Below are 16877 nucleotides of genomic sequence, written 5' to 3'. Positions count from 1 at the left end.
CAGGCCCTGGGGGGCTGGGCTCTCCAATCCCACCCTCTGCTGTGGCATTCGGCCGGCCGACACCTCTGGGCCTTCGCTCTGGTTGTTTTCCACCTCCCATCTCTGCAGACGTACCTCCAACTCCTTTTCTCTGTCCCTCAAGCCAGTCCCAATCTGGCACCTCCACATTCCCCCTTGACCTTCTCCTGCTGACCATGAGCTGTCCTCATAACAAGGATGACCAGGATGGCCAGCCCTGGGAAAACCATCTTAATCTCCACCCTTCTGCAGGCCTCCAATCCCACCCTTCCTAGTGCACAGGCAGGAGCACACGCCGGACACGGCTGGATATAGCTTTATTGTGGCACTGGGTGTGCACAGGGGCTGGTGTGGCCAGCACCAGTGTGTGATGGTGGTGGAGGGAGTGGGGGGAAATTGAGGGAGTGCGGGGAAATGATGAGGGGAGAGGGCAGGGCCCAGGGAACCCCAGGCTCAGGCCAGGAGTTGGGTGGGGGGGGTGAGCTCTGCCAGCCCTATCCAGAAGTCTGGGGTGAGCCTCCGGAAGGAGCTCCCTCTGGCTGGGCTGGAAGAGGCGGCCCTGGGTAGGAGTGGCTCACACGTGGGAGAAGGCGTGGCTCTTGCAGAGGGGCTTGTCCTTCTTGGAGTAGAAAGTCTTCCCTTCCAGGTTGATCTGGCATATCTGAGGACAGCCAGGGTCAAGCCACATGGGGCTGGGGGAGGCAGGAGGGTCCCCTTCCCAGCCTCTCATGAATTCCAGAGGCAGGGAGTGGAAGGGAGGCTGGTGAACAACACGGGGCTGGGTTGGGTGGGGGGTGGGGGGCAGACCTGAGTCCAAGGCAGGGGGCACTCACCGCACACACGAAGCAAGTATCATGCCAGCTGAAGCCCAGCGCCTCCAGGAAACGGTCCCCTGCGTCGATCTTGAAGTCACAGCCCCGGCACTTCGTGCCAAACATCTTCTCATAGTCTGAGGATGAAGGCAGAGAGGAAGGGGGCCCTGGGTTTTCAACTGCTCCCACCAACCCCTTACCCATGGCCACCCCCCACCCCGCTGGGGCCCCCTACCTCGCTCGCAGTAAGGGGCACCTTCCTCCATGTAGAAGGCCCTGTTCCGAATGGGCGTCTTGCAGGCTGCACAGGTGAAGCACTGCACGTGCCAGGTCATTTTCAGGGCGTGCATGATCTCCTAGGAGGACGCTACAGTCACCAGGCAGCTTGGCCCCTCCTCTCCAGAGCTGGGGACACAGGAAGGCTGGCCATGGGCCCTCTTCCTTCCCATGGTAAACGTCACATCTGCACACCCATCACATCTGCACACCCACCCTCCCCACTCTACCTCCAGCCCTGCGGTCTCCCCAAGGTCGGCCACTGTGCCTTGCCTCTGCACCCCAAACCCACCTCTCCCCACAGCTGTCCCCAGCTCAGCTGGCAGTAACTCCCTCCTTCATCTGCTCAGCTGAGACGCCCCTTTCTTTCATACACCCCATCAAAGCTGCCAAGAACCCGTTAGGTCCTCTGTCAAGGTGCATCCAGATCCCTACCACTTCTCATTGTCTTCCTGATGTGGAATGTGAGCCTCGGGCATCCTGGCCCCGGTGGGGGCCGGAAACGCCCCTCTGAGCTCCTCCAGCCGCCCCTGCAGGCTGAGGTCAAGCTGAGCGAGGCCACATTGCCCTCTGCTGGAATCCCGGCCTACGCTGCATCCTCTGCTCTCCCCACATTGCCTCTGGCCCTCAGCTGGTGCTCCAGTCTTGGGGCTTCACACGGGCTGTCCCCTCCACCTGACTGTCTACCCCACGTATGTCCCAGGTCTCACCCCTTACTGCCTTCCAGTTTCTGCTCGTGTCCCCTTCTCCAGAGGCCTGTTCTGACAACACCAGTTAGTACTTCCCATAGGCTCGTCCAAACCTACATTCCCAAGATCTTTAATTCTGTTCTCTACATCCCTCGGCAGGTTTTACTAACACAGGACCCCATGATGTATTTATTGCTTAGCATTTTCTCTCCTCCCTTCTTCCTGATCAAATGTAAGGTCCAGGAGGGAATGAGGTGTGATACTTCTAGAAGCTGATATGCAGCAACAGTGCCCATCCCTGTGGGTGCTCAAACCTGCTTAATGGCCTGGGGAGGAAGCCGAGGCTTGGGGAGGATCTGTGATCTCTCTGGGCCCAGGCTGTCAATCTTGGGGGTCCAACCAGACCTTGCTTCTTAGCTGGGCAACTTGGCCCATAGCATTACTTTCTCTTGACACTTGGTTCCTTCCCTTGTGAATAGGGAACCTAATCCCAGCCTTGCAGGTTGTAAGGATGGCCCCATGTTTGAAGCTGGGGCTCTCAGACCCCATGCCTGCTGGGGCCTGGAAGTGTACCCCACAGGGCAAGATGTTCCTGGGGAGCACCTGTTTCTGCCTGTAGGGATAGTGCTGAGCAGTTCGTGCAGAAATGCCCGGAAGGCTTAGGTTGAAATCAGGGTGTTAAAATGAAATCTGATTTTAAGATACTGCCCGTTAATTTAAAATGCAGGTGTAGACCAAGCAAGACACATGGGCAACACCTGGCTCTCCGATGGCCTGTCGATGCCCTCCGCCTCTCTGTCACAGCTCACATACACCTCGCAACCACCCTGGCCAGGAAGTGACTGCCACCATGTTGGTGAGGCCCAGGGAGAGTGACCCACACCAGGTCACAGAGTCACTAGATCACAGGAATGCGTTTCGTGGCCAGGTCCAGCTATCTCCAAAGCAGGCTTTTCCACTGCCTGGTGCTGCCTCTTTTCAAGAAGCAGACAAAGGATGTGGGGGAAGGAACTCGGCTGCAAGCTGGGAGGATGGTGGGCTTGGGCAAGAGCGGGGGTAGTCCAGAGCTGGGACCAGTGTGTGGCAGGAAGGCAGCTTTCTGCTGGTATTCAGAAGGACCTGGAAGCCAATTATCAGTATTTATTTTAATGCCCTAGTTTCCTCAATCTGTCTGCCTTTCCCCTCTCCACTGCCCTGAGCCAGGCCCCAGCAGCCTGTTCCCCTCTCCAGCTCAGTCTCCCCTTGCCCAGAGGAAGCTTGCTGTGGCAGAGCTGACCTCATCAGCCCCAGTGCCAAACTCCTAACACGGCCCCCGCTCACCTCTTCCGTCTCATCTCACACCCTTCCCAGGTGTTACCTTGTGACACAAGCTATTCCTTCTGCTTGGGGTGTTCTCTCCTGATCCTTCTCCAAGCCAGTTCCTACTCATTTTTAAAGTTCAGCTCAGAGACCACTTCTATCCAGTCCTTCAAACATTTACTGGTCACCTCCTGAATCTAAAGCATGATATAAAGCAGACCAGCCGTGGTCCCAGCCCACAGAATTCACACCTAGGAAAAAGATGGGACAAAGGACTGGGGAGTAGTAAGCAAACTGTGGGGCCTTTGGTCTGGTGGAAAGGATGGGTATCAGGGAAGGTATTCCTGAGGAAATGAAAGGAGTCCCCGATGAGAAGGAACAAGGTAAAGAGGGTGCTAAAATAGCAATCCTGCTAGAAAGCACAGGCTATGTAAGGGCCCTGTGGTAACAGAAACATCACATGGGCAAAATGAAATGGGCCACATGGCTGGAGCACTGGAGAGGGACAAGTGGTGAGAGGGGACTCTTAAGAGCACAGGATTTCCAGCGGCCCCCAAACCTGGGTAGGTCTCCTCTAATGTGTCCTTCATGGTGTGCCGCTTCCCACCAACTCCCCGGAAACAATCTGATTGCCCTCTGTTTCTCTCTCTGTGCTCCAGACTGATCTCCCCGGGCAGCCACAGTTCTGAGCTCTGGGCACATATAGGAACGGAACCCCTGTCAGGTTGGGGAGGTAAGCCTTCCCCGTTCCCCCCCGCCAGGGTGAGGTAGGGGCTTCCTAGAGTTTGTCAGACCCTGAGTCCCTATAAGAGAGAAGCTAAGGGCCCCTGGGCCTCTATGGAACTTGAGCCTGGGTAGGAGTTCCTGGGGACAGAAGAGGGTTTGCCCCCCAAGGCTTACTCCAGGATGTGGGAGCCAGCCAGGCCCTATTCGTCTTGGCGCCTCCTCTGTGTCCTGGATGATAACCCTGTCCACTCAGGACAGGGGTACAGCAGGACAAGAGTACAGGGTAATGCAGACAAAGCAGTCACTGAAGAATGGGGCCTTGATCTGTAGATGCCCAGCTCAAGACAGGTCCTGGGATCCATCCCATTCTCTTAGAACAGTCCAGTGGGGCATGGCCCAGCCTGGTGCGAAAAGGACCGTGATCTGGGGCAAAACTCCCTCATCTAGAAGATGGGAATCACCACAGTTACTTCCTACGGTAGGACCGTGAAGTGGAAGCCCCACACACTGTAAGTGCCCCACAACACAAACTGTCACTATGACAAAGACTGTGGTCATATCCATTCCCCCCTTTCGGTCTACTGATGGAATCTCTGTTTTTGTTGCTGGCCACAAGGCTGCCCCAAACAGTCGGTCTCTCCCAAACTCCCTTGCAGCTCAGCATGGTCATGTGACCAAGGTCTGGCTGACAGGATGCTAAAATGGGGGTTGGGCAGCAGCATCTTCTCAAGATGGCTGCCACGGCCCCCCATCCCTTCTTCCCCTTCCCGCTTCCCGCTGGCTTTCTGAAATGTGGCAATTTTGGCCAAGGCTCGAGAGTCATCTCAGACTACCAGTGTTAAGTAGGTGCAGAGAATGGCCAAGAAATAAGACACGGAGGCCTAGATCTGCCCATTAGTCCCAGACTGCCCACCCCTGGACTTTCTTAGGTGGAAAAGAAGCTGCCACTATTTGGAGTCTTCTACTGCTTGTGGTCAAGGTAATCCTTGCTAATGTGAACATCACCACAGAGCTCTCTGGCCACATTTGGCAGCCCTGCCTTGGTATCCAGAAACAAGGAGAAGCAGGAAATGTGAGGAAGAGCACAAGCTGAGAGTTAAGAGCGCCTGGGGCTCTTGCAGCTTAGCCCTTGTGCTCTGCAGCCTGAGGCAGCTTCTGCCGCTCTCTGGGCTTCAGTTTCCATACAGGTGCGACAGGAACCCCATTAGCTTTTCACCCTGCCTGGTTCTGCCCCCTTTTCCTCTGGCGGTGCCCTTGACCCCTGACACCCTCTGAGTCCTACCCACCTAGTAGGAACTCCTGGGGGCAGGGCCCAAGCCTGTTACTTCATGAGGCATTCTCGAGCATGGAACACACTATCTGGCACACTGTCCACATTAAATAAAGAGAATGAACAAGTGAAGGTAGATGGCCCATCATACTGTGCCCGTGACACACCGAGCCAGGCTCCAAGCCTGGCTCCTGTTGGGAGCGGGACTGCCCTGCAGAAAACATGGCCAGGCTCTGTTGTGTGTTTAGACTCAGTGGGAAGAATGGGATTTTTGAATCACAGATTTGTGTCTGGGTTTCTGGCTTTGGCACTCCATAGTCCTACACCCTCCAGGCACAGTAAATTATCCTTCAGAATTTCTGTCTCCTCGTGCACTGGAGGTGGCAGAACTGTGGGTCAGCTTCCTCAAAGCCTGTCACGACCCCCTTCCTTTTTGCCTTCTTCTCATGGAAGATGAAGGCTTAAGTACTGGGTTTGCCAACCTCCCCTGCAGCCCAGGTGCTCACAGGATAACAATTCCAAACACTGAGATAAAGATGCAAGTTCCTGGTTTTTCTTCCAGAATCAAAAGCAAAAACCTTGTTAAAATCATGCCATTTGGCCTTGCCCTCTCCTGCCCACCTGCAACAAGAACACAAGGCCTGGGGCTTGAGCAGTTCTTGGGGAACTGTGATATGAGAGGCTTGGGGACAAGGGTCTACATGCTACTGATTTCGGAGCCAAAGGCAGGAAAAGTCTAAAGGCATCCTGAGCTGCAGTTTCAGCCCTGGAATTCTTGTGAGTGAAGTAAATAAACCCTTCTGCTGAAATCTCTGTGGCGAGGTTTTATTATTGTCGCTGAACACAACCCCATTGACTAGTTACTGGGATCCGCGCAGACCTCCCTCTGCAGGTGAGGCCATCTTGTTTTACTTCGGGGAAACAATCCTCCCTCAGTCTGTCTGTGGTGCGGGTGGGACCACCCGACCTCTGCTCCACTGGGTAGCACCCATGCCCGGCTAATCCAAGTCCTGAGGCTTGGGCCAGAGATGTGCCTGGGACACAAGTTAGTCCCACTAGCATCAGCACCAGGACCCCGATGCATCAGCTGGCAGGGGCACGCCTATCGTCCCTGCAGCGTGAAACTGGGGTCACGCTGGAGCCACTGTGGCGCCACCTTTGCCACCTTCTAAGGACAAGTATGCAGGGAACGAAGCCAACACAGATGACAGAGGCAAGTTGGGAAAAGTCCTGATGATCCCAGGTTCTGCCTTCAGCTGGGCCTGAAGCTAGTGCCCCTTGGGCTTTCTGAGTATTTGAGCCCATATATAGAACCTTCTGCTTTTCAGAAGTCAATGTTATACTTCACTTTTATGACAGACCTGCTAACTAAAAAAAACACCCCCAAAAGAATTTTACTTTCACAAAGAAAGGCATAAAGTGAGAGTGTTCAGCGCTTGTTTCGTAGTGAGCCATCCCAGAGGCAGCACACAGCCCTCACCTGAGCAAGGGACCCTGCCCGGCTCCTGCCCCGGGAGCCATACTCCGCATCCGGGCACCAGGCCACATCCTGGCACCAGGTACCCACGGCTCTGAGCTGTGTCTGCAAGCATCTGTGCTTTATCTTGATTTACTTTGTGCATCTGTTAGCAAGATGTGTCCGAAGGTATCAGGAAAGCCTACACGAGGTTATTTTTTAGGCCTGGGAATGCTCAAATTTTCTTCCACATAAATTAACAGTACTTGCTTCTTCACTATGCCATTTCAGCTTGTGGAAGTTTTCACGGGAACACTCTACTTTCAGAGAGCTGGGGAAACCCATGCCACTCTCGCTCGCTTGAGCCCCTCAGAGTAGGACTTCGGTCATCGGGGAAGATCTTGGCTAACACAAAGTGAGGCTAGGAGAGCATCCTGTTTATTAAGATGCTAAGGACCCAAAGGAGTCCCGAGAGGTGAGCCCCCAGGCCCAAGCGCCCTCCCCTCCGCCCACCCACCAGCCCCACTCACGCCTGTGATCTTCTTCTTGCACTTGGCACAGCTGGGCGCATAGCGCACATCATAGCAGGGTGGGCAGAAGATGGCCCCCTTCTCCTCAAAGAAACCGCCCTCTTCCAGGACCTTCCCACACTGGCTGCACACAAATTCCTCGGGGTGGTATGCGTGGCCCAACGCAACCAGGTAGCGGCCCCTGAGAGGGAGGTGAGGCCAGTGAGAGGGGGTGTATGCCTAGTCTGCAGATGGTTAGTGAATACCTACTCTGAAGCCTGGAAGGGAAATTCATTCTCCCCATCTTCCAGATAAAGGAGAAACAGGTTTGGGAGGTGACCCAAGTGATGACACAGTGATGAAGCCACCCTACTCTGATGACAAGACACGGTGCTCGATGGTGTTGGGATGAAGAGGAGGTTACACTGTGTGGGGGCTGCTGACCCGGGGCCCAGTGAGATAAACCAGAGGAACTGGTGCCCTGGGGACAGGAGGCCCAGAGTGCCCAGCGGCTCTGAAGACCAGTGGGTACCTGAGCCGACCTTGGTGCCCACTCTGGCCCACTTGCCTGGTCCATCTGGCCTGGGGAGGGGCCTGTAGGCCCACATCAATGTCTGAAGAAGGGGGCTCTTCGCAGAGCTGAGAGCTGACAGGAGTGAAGAGCAGTGCAGGACAAGGGCTGAGCACTAGCAAGGTTCTAGGGAGCTAGCATGCCAACTCTGGGCCCCAGGGAACAGGGCAGGGAGGGACGGGCCTCGGGTCTGTCTGCTCCGAGAGCAGAGGTTTTGGCAGGGATCAAGTGAGCAGGAGGGAGAGCAGAAGGGCTGAGAGGGACAGGCCCTTCCCTGCCCGGAGAGTGGTCTTTCTAGGGGTGAAGCCTGAGTGTGCTGTGGGCACATCCTCCATTTCAGCAGGGCAAATGCTGACAGAGGCTGACATGGGGTGGGATGGGTTGGGGGAAGGGATGCAGGATGCAGAACCTGAGGACCTAGGCCGGGTCCCTGCCCCCGCCGCAACTGGGAACTGCATCCTTATCCTCCCACAGTGATGGCTGAGATGAGTGGGGAGCCAGGCGGGGACGCAGAGGTCGGAAACATACCAGGGCCAGGCTTTAGGACGGGAAAGGCCAGAGTAGGAAAAGGAACAGGGCCACCCACCGGATGACCTTGTGGCATTGGTGGCACACAGGAGTCTTGCCATTGTTGCCACTACTGGCTCCTGGGCCCCCTCCAGCGGCTGCCTGCACGATGGATGTGCGGTTCTGCAGAGGCGTGGGTGTGGCTGGCTGGCTGTGCCGGGTCAGCACCGTGCTTGTCTTGTCCGGGGCGTAGCGCTCGGCAAAGGCGGGGTCCACAGCCCAGGGTGGGCGGCTAGTGGGACTGGGGGTGGTAGGGCCTGCCGGGGCTAAGGAAAGTGGCTCCAGGGAGGTGCCCAGGGACCCCAAAGGTCAGGGGCTTGAGCCTGGGGCAGCCTGGAGGGCCCCCACCCCCATCCGCATTCCCCTGGAGGCTACCCACCCTTCTCCAGGCCCAAGCCCACTCTCTCTCACCAAGCCAGGGTTCCTGGGGTGTAGCTGAGGCTGGGGCTGGGGCTTCTGTCCTGGACACCTGGCTGCAAGATCTGCCATTCAAGGCCTTGTATGGTTGAGGCTCCTGGGGTGGCCCCACCCCCCCAACCTTGGTCCTGCTGGCCCCACGGGAGAGACGCCTGGGATCATGGGAGCTGCTGGGCTAGATTCCGGGTCCCACAGGGGTAGGTAAGGGCAGGGCAGCTCCTCCTAGCCAGGTTCCAGCTGGCAGGTCTGTCGTACAGGGCTGGGAGGTGGAGCAGGGCGCTCTCCCTGCTGAGATGGTTCTTGGGGCTTCCTCAGCCCCCAGATAGAGCTCTGATGGCAGGGCCTCCTCTGCCAGGTACCGCCCCCCACTGAGACCCAGACTGGCACGGCCCACACTGGGTCTGAACCATCTAACACCCCCACACCCAGAACACAAACCAAGCCCACGAAGATAGAAGGCAGAGGCAGAGGAAGCAGGGCTGAGAATGTTTATTTCCATGCTCCAGCCAGCACAGACCTGGCAGAGAATAATACCACAGGGCAAAGAGGTAAGGCGGTGTCAGACAGAGCCAGGCCCTCCACTAGGCCAGCAGGAGGCTCAGTCCAGGGGCAGGAAAGGAGGGAGTGAGGTAGGCGGAAGCTGCAGCGACCAAGAAGGGGGTGCCCTGGGTGGAAGGAACAGAGAGAGAGAGAGAGGCAGAGAGGGCAGTCGGCCGGTGAGGGCCGAGCTACGACTGCACGTTGAGCACGTGGGCAGAGCGCTGGTGGTGCCAGTCCCGGAGGCGGGTGTAGCGTGGGCTCTGCAGCTCCAGGACATACTTTTCCCTGGGGGGGCAGAGAGAAAAGGAGGAGGAAGTAGGAGGAAGGAGAGATGGAAGGGAGGCAGGGAGGGAGGATGGAAGGGAGGAAGGCAGGAAAGAAGGAAGGAAAACAGAGAGCCCTGGCTGGGGACCCTCAGGAGCAGACACAGGTGGTGGCTGGAACGGGCGAGGCAGGAGGTGAGAGAGGGGCTACTGCGCATCCTTTTACCTTGATTTCTTCAGGTGCTCCTCATCCGGGTCTTGCACTGAGAGGGCAGAGGCAGGCATTGGCCAAGAGAAGTTAGAGGGCCACCCCAGCCCTGAGCCCCAGCAGAAGGTCACAGGGCACCAGAGCAAGCTCCAGCGGAGCCCGGGCCCAGGCTGGGGGCCAGCAGGAGAGTCCGCCCTGCCCTGGGCTGCCACTTACTGAACTCGGTGCCCGTGAGGTGGGCAAGGATGCGGATGGAACGGGACTGGCCTGTCCCGGGCCGAGGCCGCCAGTCCTCTGTGTCCTCCATCAGCCGCTGCTTGCTGGCATCTGGGACCAGCGGCCGGAGCGGCTGTCTGTGGGGAGGGTGTGGCTCAGAACCTCACGCAGGGGGTGGGCCATGGGGGCAGCCCCTCCCGGGATTGGTGCATGTGGCTTATGGTGCTGGGAGAGTGGGGGAGCGCAAGGCCAGGGCCCTGCTTGGTGGGGGGGGGGGGGTAGGGTAGCTAAGTGACAGGAAAGGAGGGCGGCTGGGGTGGGGAGGGGCCACCGCCCAGAATGCCAAAAGGAAGGAAAAAAGGAACAGGCAGAGGGGGCTCACTGACTTGTCAGGGGTCTGCACCTGTGAAGGAAATAGACAGATGGACAGATAAAGGGACAAAGGGACAGACACAAGGAAGAAGAAAAATGGCAAGGGGTCAGAGTAGCCAGGGGCAAGGCTGCACTGAGTGTCTGGGGCTCAGTCGCCCGACACCACACCCCAACCCAGGGCCACCAGCTGGGGAGCGTTGCCTGGCTCCCAGCGCCCAGGAGGGAGCAAGAGCCACACCCTCGGAGGGGCCCAGTGCCTACAGCCCCGCCCCGGCCGCCAGGGGTCGCTGCCGCACGGTTCCAGCCAGGCTGGGGCGCAACGCAGACTGAGCAGCAGCAGGGGCGTGGGGCCTCAGACAGAAGGCGTGGGCGGGGGCGAGGGCAGTGGGTGGGCAGGTCCGACGTACCCATTCTGTTGCAGGGCGCTGTCAGCGGGCAGGGGCGCCCCGAAGGGCCGGGCCGTCTTGTTGAGGGAGGCGCTGGGTGCAAAGGTGTACCGCGGGGGGTCCGCGGCGGGGGCCAGGGCCTGGGCAGAGACAGAGCCGGGCAGGGCAGGCAGGGGCGGGGATGCTGGACAGGAGGGGGATGCCCCCCTGGTGTGGAGAGGACAGCGGTTCTCCAGCCCCACACTGACACATCCGGCCGGGAGCATGGGGGCCGGGGCGGGGGTGGGGGGTACGACTCAGTTTTCAAGGGGCCCATGTGGGAGGATGATCTCAGCCCACCTGGGCCAAAGGGCAGATGAGTGCGGCTTGTAGCACAGGCCAGCGAGGAAGGCAGCAGACAGACAGGCAGACATGCGTGGTGCCCAGACCGTGCGGCAGCTCCTGGCCCAACTCCCAGTTTCCCAGACTCTCCCAGCTCTGGCCCCCACCCTCTATTTCCAGCCAGGAATGGGGTTATCAAGGGTATCAAGGCTCCTTGCTGTGGGAGAGGGCTAGTCAGCTCAGCAGTCCAATCCCACCCCTCCCATCACACAGATGTCACCCCAAGATGTCCTAGGCCTACCTTCTGCGGTTTGCTCTGAGGTGGCTGGGCCCTGGAGGAGAAGGGGAAGGGGTAATAGCAGGCCAGGCCTGAGGGTGCCCTCACCCGCCAGGTAGACCAGGGCCCTTGTACCTGCTGAGACCCAGGCTGAGGCGATCCCCACAGGCACGAATCCTATTCTGGGCTTCAATGTGCGTGAGGCTCCCCGCATTCTCCCCATCGATGCTCAGCACCCAGTCACCCACAGCCACACCGGCCTGTGCAGCTTTGCCTCCAGGAGTGAGCTGTGGGGAGATAGAAGGTCACGGCAGCCCAAGGCCTTTGCAGACCAAACTGAGGCCAACAATTAGTCAACCCTGTTTAAGCTGTCCCTCTTCTAGAACCCAGAGGCCTCTTCATTCAATGCATTGCTCAGCAGCTGCTGAATACTGGAACCTGGGAGGGTGGGGTTCATATGAACTTCATAAACACCACAATCACCTCATTTGTTCACCTCCATGACCCCCCTCCCCCATGGGGCAGAACTGATGTGACAGTCACCAAGCAGCCAGTGGTAGGTGAAGCCCCCAACTTCCCAGCTCCAACCACAGTCTTTGAGGTCCCTGCTGGCCTCCTGCCCAAGCTGTCTCACCCAGCCCGTGGCTTGTGTATAATGCCACTTCCTCCAGGACACTAGGTGTCCTCTCACTGACCTCCTACACTCCCAGCACCCTGTCCTGGGGCCATCTGCAGGGATCTGCCAGGACCCTCTGAGAGCCAGGAATAGGCCCAGGTACCCCGTGAAGTGACTGAAGGGGGTCTAATGTGTCAGCTAGGGCTGTAAATGAGTGTTACCCTAAAGCCTTCGATGCCACATCACCCTCTCCCCCAGTCATTTGGGCTCTGCCTTGGGAATCCCTGGTTCCTATGAAAAATGAAGGGTAGTAGGGGGCTGGCAGTAATGGTCACCACCAGCATGAACTGAGACAGTCATGAAGGAAGCAGAACTTGGCCCTGAGGTTAGGAGGGGCCATCAGGCCTTGGAAAGCCCCAGTGGGGTACTTCTCAGAGCCCTGATAGAGGTAACCCTGACAAACCCCACTGGGCGCTTCTAGCCCTCTAGCCCCTCAGAAAGGATGATACAGCTGTTCGTGGGTCCAGCCCACAGAGCTGCCTGGGCATCTGGCAAGGGACCTAGCATTAAAAACACTTCTACAGGCCAACTGGAAGGCCAATTCACATTTCATAGGTTGGAGGGTAGGACTGAGAGGTACTGGCTGCCCGTGGCCCAGGAGGCTCCTCAGGTGGGCTGATGCACAGACTGAGTTGAGGCAGGGAGAGGGGAGGTAGGAGGTTCTACAGACATTTCCAGAAGGCAGAGAGACCAGATGCAGCACAGCGGCAAGAAGGGAGAGCTGCGTCTATTTCATGCTTGGGAAGTTAGAAGGGAAAGACAGCTGGGTGCCTCCTTCATCTGCTAAATGGTAGGAAGAGCAACTGACATTTATGGAGCACCTAATACTGTCACATGCTAATACTGACAATTCCAACAACCTGTGGAGTAGAGTCTGAGATTATATGCCTTTTACACATGGGAAAAAAAGGGAGTTTATGTAACTTGCCTCAAGCCACTCCATTAATAAGAGGCAAAGCCAGGGCTGACCCTGACCCTAAGGCTTCACTACAATACACTACCTCTGCTGAGTGTTGGGACCCAACTCAGAGGTCAGCCTACCTAGAACAATTCCCTAAACCCCTGGTCGGGTCTGGGGCCTAGATCTTCTTTCTCGCTTTTAGTTCAATCCAACAGCCCGTTATAACAAGCATAGAGAAGTGACACCCTCGAAAGGAAGTGACTTACTCAAGGTCATGATGAGTCACTAGAAGGGAAACCTGGTCCAGCCACTCCCTACCCACACAAGCTGGCTCCTGGGATGTGTGGGCTAAGCCTGAGGTAGAGGTCTTAGGGGTGAGCAGGAGCAGCTGGCTCCCAGGGAGGGGTGGGGATCTGGGGACTACTTCCTTTCCTGAATGAGGAGGACAGGAAGCACAAAAGGGATAGAGGAGTGGTCAGAGAAGTGGAGAGGGAAGCAGGAGAAAACCCTGTTGGGTGTGAGGTGGGGGGCTGGAGAGACAAGAAGGCCCGAGTCAAGGAGGGGGAAAGCCAGAGAGCTGGACACTGCAAAGGGTGGGGGTGAGTCAGCCTGAGGGCTCTAATGAGCAGCCCAACCCCCAAGTCTCAGACATTACCTCATCTCCCAGGCCTGGGCCCACAGCCAGCCCTAGCCCCTCCCTCCTCCCTGGGGTCAGGGGAGAGGGAAGGGCTGGCCCAACTCAGAAAAGACCACCCCACCCGCCCACCCACCAGGGCTTAGGTCCAACTCCAGCTTTGGGCTCAGCTTGTGGCCCCACCCACAGCTAGGGCCGCTGACAAGGGAGCTCAGACCCAGAGTGCCCCCAACAGGCCACATCCTAAAGTCCATCCCTCAGGCTATTATGTTGCCCATCCCCTCCAATGAAGAAACTGAGTCTGAGTCCAGCCAAGGCCTACAGCTCCCCAGCTACATGGGCTAGCACTTTCCCAGAGAGAGGGATACAGAACACGTTTTTAGGGCTAGCAAAGCTTGACAATTATGTAGGGTTGGGTTTGTGTAGTCAGGAGACCTAAGCTACCCATCTGGCAGGGCAGTTTCCAGGGGAATCCCACAGAAAGGTTCCTGGAAAGAACAGTGACCACCCGCCTGCCCTGGCCACCAAGCCCGATTCCCACAGACAGACTTGGCCTTGGGGGCCCTCTCAAGCTGGGCAGTGCCTGGACAACCTTCTGGCCCCCTCCAGGCTGTGCTTGCCTTGGGCTTCCTGCCAACAGCTGCCTGCCCAGTGGGCGCCTGGGTGGGCCTCTCTGGACAGGCGGATGTGGGGGCAGGAAGTCCCCGCCCCCTTCTGACCCCCAGGCCACAGACACCAGTCCAAGGGCTGGCCTCATTTTCTCTCGGCACCCTCTTTGTGTCCCACAACTGACCCTACTACAGTTGGAGCCATGTCTTCGTGGTCACCAGCTGAGGGGCCCACCAACGGCATTTAGGGGTTTAGGTCCCAGCCAGCTTTTTTCAGTTCTGTGGACTCTAGTCACCAGCTGGCCTTCCCAGCGTGGGATTGCATTCTTGGGCTTATAAGGCAATCCCCCTGCCACAGGGAGGAGCCAGCCCCAGCTCCACCCCTTCCAGGGCAGGGGCTCAGGAGCTGAAGTTAGAACCCTAGATCCCATACCCCTGATTTGGGTCAGGGGCCACTGCATCTCGCATAGGACCAATGGATGAAGATGGACAAATCTCACAGAGGCTGGGAAGTGCCACCCCCCCAAAAAAAACTGCAGACTATCCCAGTGCCTGAATTCCAAGCCCTGCTTTGCCAAGGAATCACTGTAAAGGCCCCTCTACCTCTCTGAGCCCTGAGTTCCCACATCTGGGAAAAAAGGATGACAACTGCTATACCCTCGGTGGCAATGGCGCTGAAGTGAGATCCTGCAGTCAAGAGTGCCCTGGCTGGGGTTTAGCTCCAAGCATTGCTCCTTCAAGCAGCTTAGATACTTCCCAGAGACCTCAGGCTTCCCTCCTGCAGAATGGGCATCTCCCTGGGGCCTCAGAGGTGGCCCCAGGAGCTTTGTTGAATGGCATCAAGTACTGAGCAGTGCTGGGGAACCTTGGGTGCTCCTCTCCCAGTACCCACCTAGTTGGGAGCCTTTGTGGCAGATGTCTGCCACATCTCTGGAGCCAGATACCTCCTGCTCTATTGGACCTGGCTCACTCCTGCTCAGACTCCTTCCATCACCCATCAGAGACCTGAGCACCCAAAGACTCCTGGGGGAGCTTCTCCCCTAACGTTGGCTCACCCTGGAGATGGAGAGGGGCACATTGAAGTCCTTGCCCCCCTGGAGCCGAAAGCCCCAAGGTGCAGGCCCCTCCAGCACCACCTTGAAGGACTCCATGGTGCCTGCTCCTGGGAGGAAAGAAAAGGTGAGTGGACACCATGATGGGGGAGCAGGCAGGCCCAGTTCTGGACACCAGCCGTGGACTGGTGCCAGGCAGGCACGAGCAGCCGAGCAGCCATTGACACAGCCAGGGCCCCTGTAGGCGGGCACCTTGTCAGGTGTGGCTGGGTTTCTGGCTGGCAGACCTCATTCTGGGAAGGCAGGGGCAACTCCCCTCCCCCAGTGACTGAAATGATGAGGGGTTCCCCTTCTTCAGCCTTGAGGTTCTTATCATGCACAAATGGGCCGCAGGGCTAATTTGACACGGGCTCCCCCCAAGCCAGCCTTAAGCCTCGGACAGACTGCGGGTGAGTCAGGGGCCGGGCGCTCCTCTCCCCCGCCCCCAGGTCCCGACAGGCAGGCCGCGCTGAAGCCTGCTCGGACTATATAAGGCGTGTAAGCTGACACTGCGAAGCCAGCGGAGGGAGCACACAGGGGTTCGGGACGCGAGGGGGAGGGGTGGAAAGGGAGGCTGCTGGAGCGGGTCCTAGCCATTCCGGGACGGGTCGAGGCTGATGACGACCCCCGGGCGCTGGGAGAGACCGGGCGGGGCCGTGGCCCCTGCGGAAATCGGTGAGGGCTAGGACCCCAAAGCGTGGCCAGATAGGGGACTCATCCTGGAGCCCAGCTGGGGTGGCGCCTCCTACACAGGCCTAGTAGCATCCGGACGTGACTCAGTTTCCCCCGTCCGCCGCCCGGGCCCCAAGCATTGGCCGAGCCCCGGGCGCAGGAAGCAGCGCAGGCGCCAATCTGCTCTGCCGCAGCCGGCTTCGCCGCAGGAAGGCGGGGGCGGGGGCGGAGGCAGGGGCCCAAGTTCGCTAAAGGAAGCGCAGCGCTGGCCCCGACCCCATTGCCCTCCGTAGTCCCCAGCAGGCTCTTGCCCTCAGCCTGGCCCAGCCCGAGACGCCCCGCGCGGTCGCCAGTACCTGCTCGGCCCCGCCGAGGCGCTGCTCGGTGGCTGGCCCCAAAGTGCCTCGTTGGGATCCACCACCCGTGTTCTGACCCCGCCCCCGCCGCCGCCGCCCGCTTTGAGCCCGCGGGAGGGGGCGGAACCATAGGCCACGCCCCGTTAAAGTCACGCCCGCGAGCGGCCGCTCTACGACAGGGAAGCCACACCCAATCCTTTTGCCCCGCCCAATCACGAAGTCCCGTTTTGCTTTGAGCTGGAAGGTCTGGCCTGCCGGGGACCCCCTTGGCGGGGCGGAGCCTGGGCGGGGTCTGGACGGGATCTGGGCGGGGACTGGGCTTCAGGTTCATCTCGTCTGGGAGCCTGCGAGAAGCTCGCCCAGCCCCTTGCGCCTCCTTCTGGCCGAGCAGAAAGAAAGCGGCCTTCGAAACCAAGCGGACCTGGACATCCTGAATCTGTTTCCTCCTCGGAAAAAATGGGGCAATAATACTAACCTTGCAGGTCCATCGTGAGGATATGCATTGTTTGGCATAGGGTGCAAGTCATCGGCGTCTCCAGAATTTCTAGATCGGAGGGACTTGGGGTGTGCAACACCTCGAGGTGGAGTTAGTTGGGGTGGGGACAGGGGATCTTGAAGTTAGGTTTGTAAAACTCTACAGACGGCAGAAAATAATGGCAAGAGAGGACAGAGTTGGAAGGGGACCCTGGCTGGAATCTGAGCCTGACCCCAGGCAGTCAACATCCCTTTGCTTTGTAATGACTCCA

The 16877-nt window shown here is 58.4% G+C and overlaps 1 protein-coding gene across 7 annotated transcripts; it reads right to left on the bottom strand.

Moving 5' to 3' along the window:
- Positions 1 to 318: 318 nt before the first annotated feature.
- On the bottom strand, positions 319 to 16260 carry PDLIM7 (PDZ and LIM domain 7). 7 transcript variants are annotated; one of them, XM_004737449.3, is made up of 13 exons: positions 16132 to 16260; positions 15068 to 15174; positions 11329 to 11480; positions 11218 to 11248; positions 10617 to 10735; positions 9838 to 9974; positions 9640 to 9676; positions 8605 to 8675; positions 8213 to 8459; positions 7077 to 7257; positions 1066 to 1186; positions 852 to 967; positions 319 to 679 (listed from the first exon to the last, which is right to left on the bottom strand). In XM_004737449.3, exons 2-13 carry the CDS (start codon positions 15161 to 15163, stop codon positions 593 to 595), a joined length of 1395 nt encoding a protein of 464 aa, XP_004737506.1. In that variant the 5' UTR covers positions 15164 to 15174; positions 16132 to 16260; the 3' UTR covers positions 319 to 592. The 7 variants fall into 7 exon arrangements, 6 of the variants coding, with proteins under 6 accessions (XP_004737506.1, XP_012912038.1, XP_012912090.1 ...); XM_013056584.2 differs by having other exon boundaries at positions 8605 to 8666; XM_013056636.2 differs by lacking the exon at positions 10617 to 10735 and adding an exon at positions 10224 to 10240.
- Between the last annotated feature and the right edge of the window lie 617 nt (positions 16261 to 16877).

Source organism: Mustela putorius, unplaced genomic scaffold (assembly GCF_011764305.1).
Source record: "Mustela putorius furo isolate JIRA1106 unplaced genomic scaffold, ASM1176430v1.1 tig00000145_pilon_pilon_pilon, whole genome shotgun sequence".
NCBI lineage: Eukaryota > Metazoa > Chordata > Mammalia > Carnivora > Mustelidae > Mustela > Mustela putorius.
The sequence above is the reverse complement of the archived record's forward strand: the minus strand, read 5'-3'. Positions and strand labels throughout refer to the sequence as shown.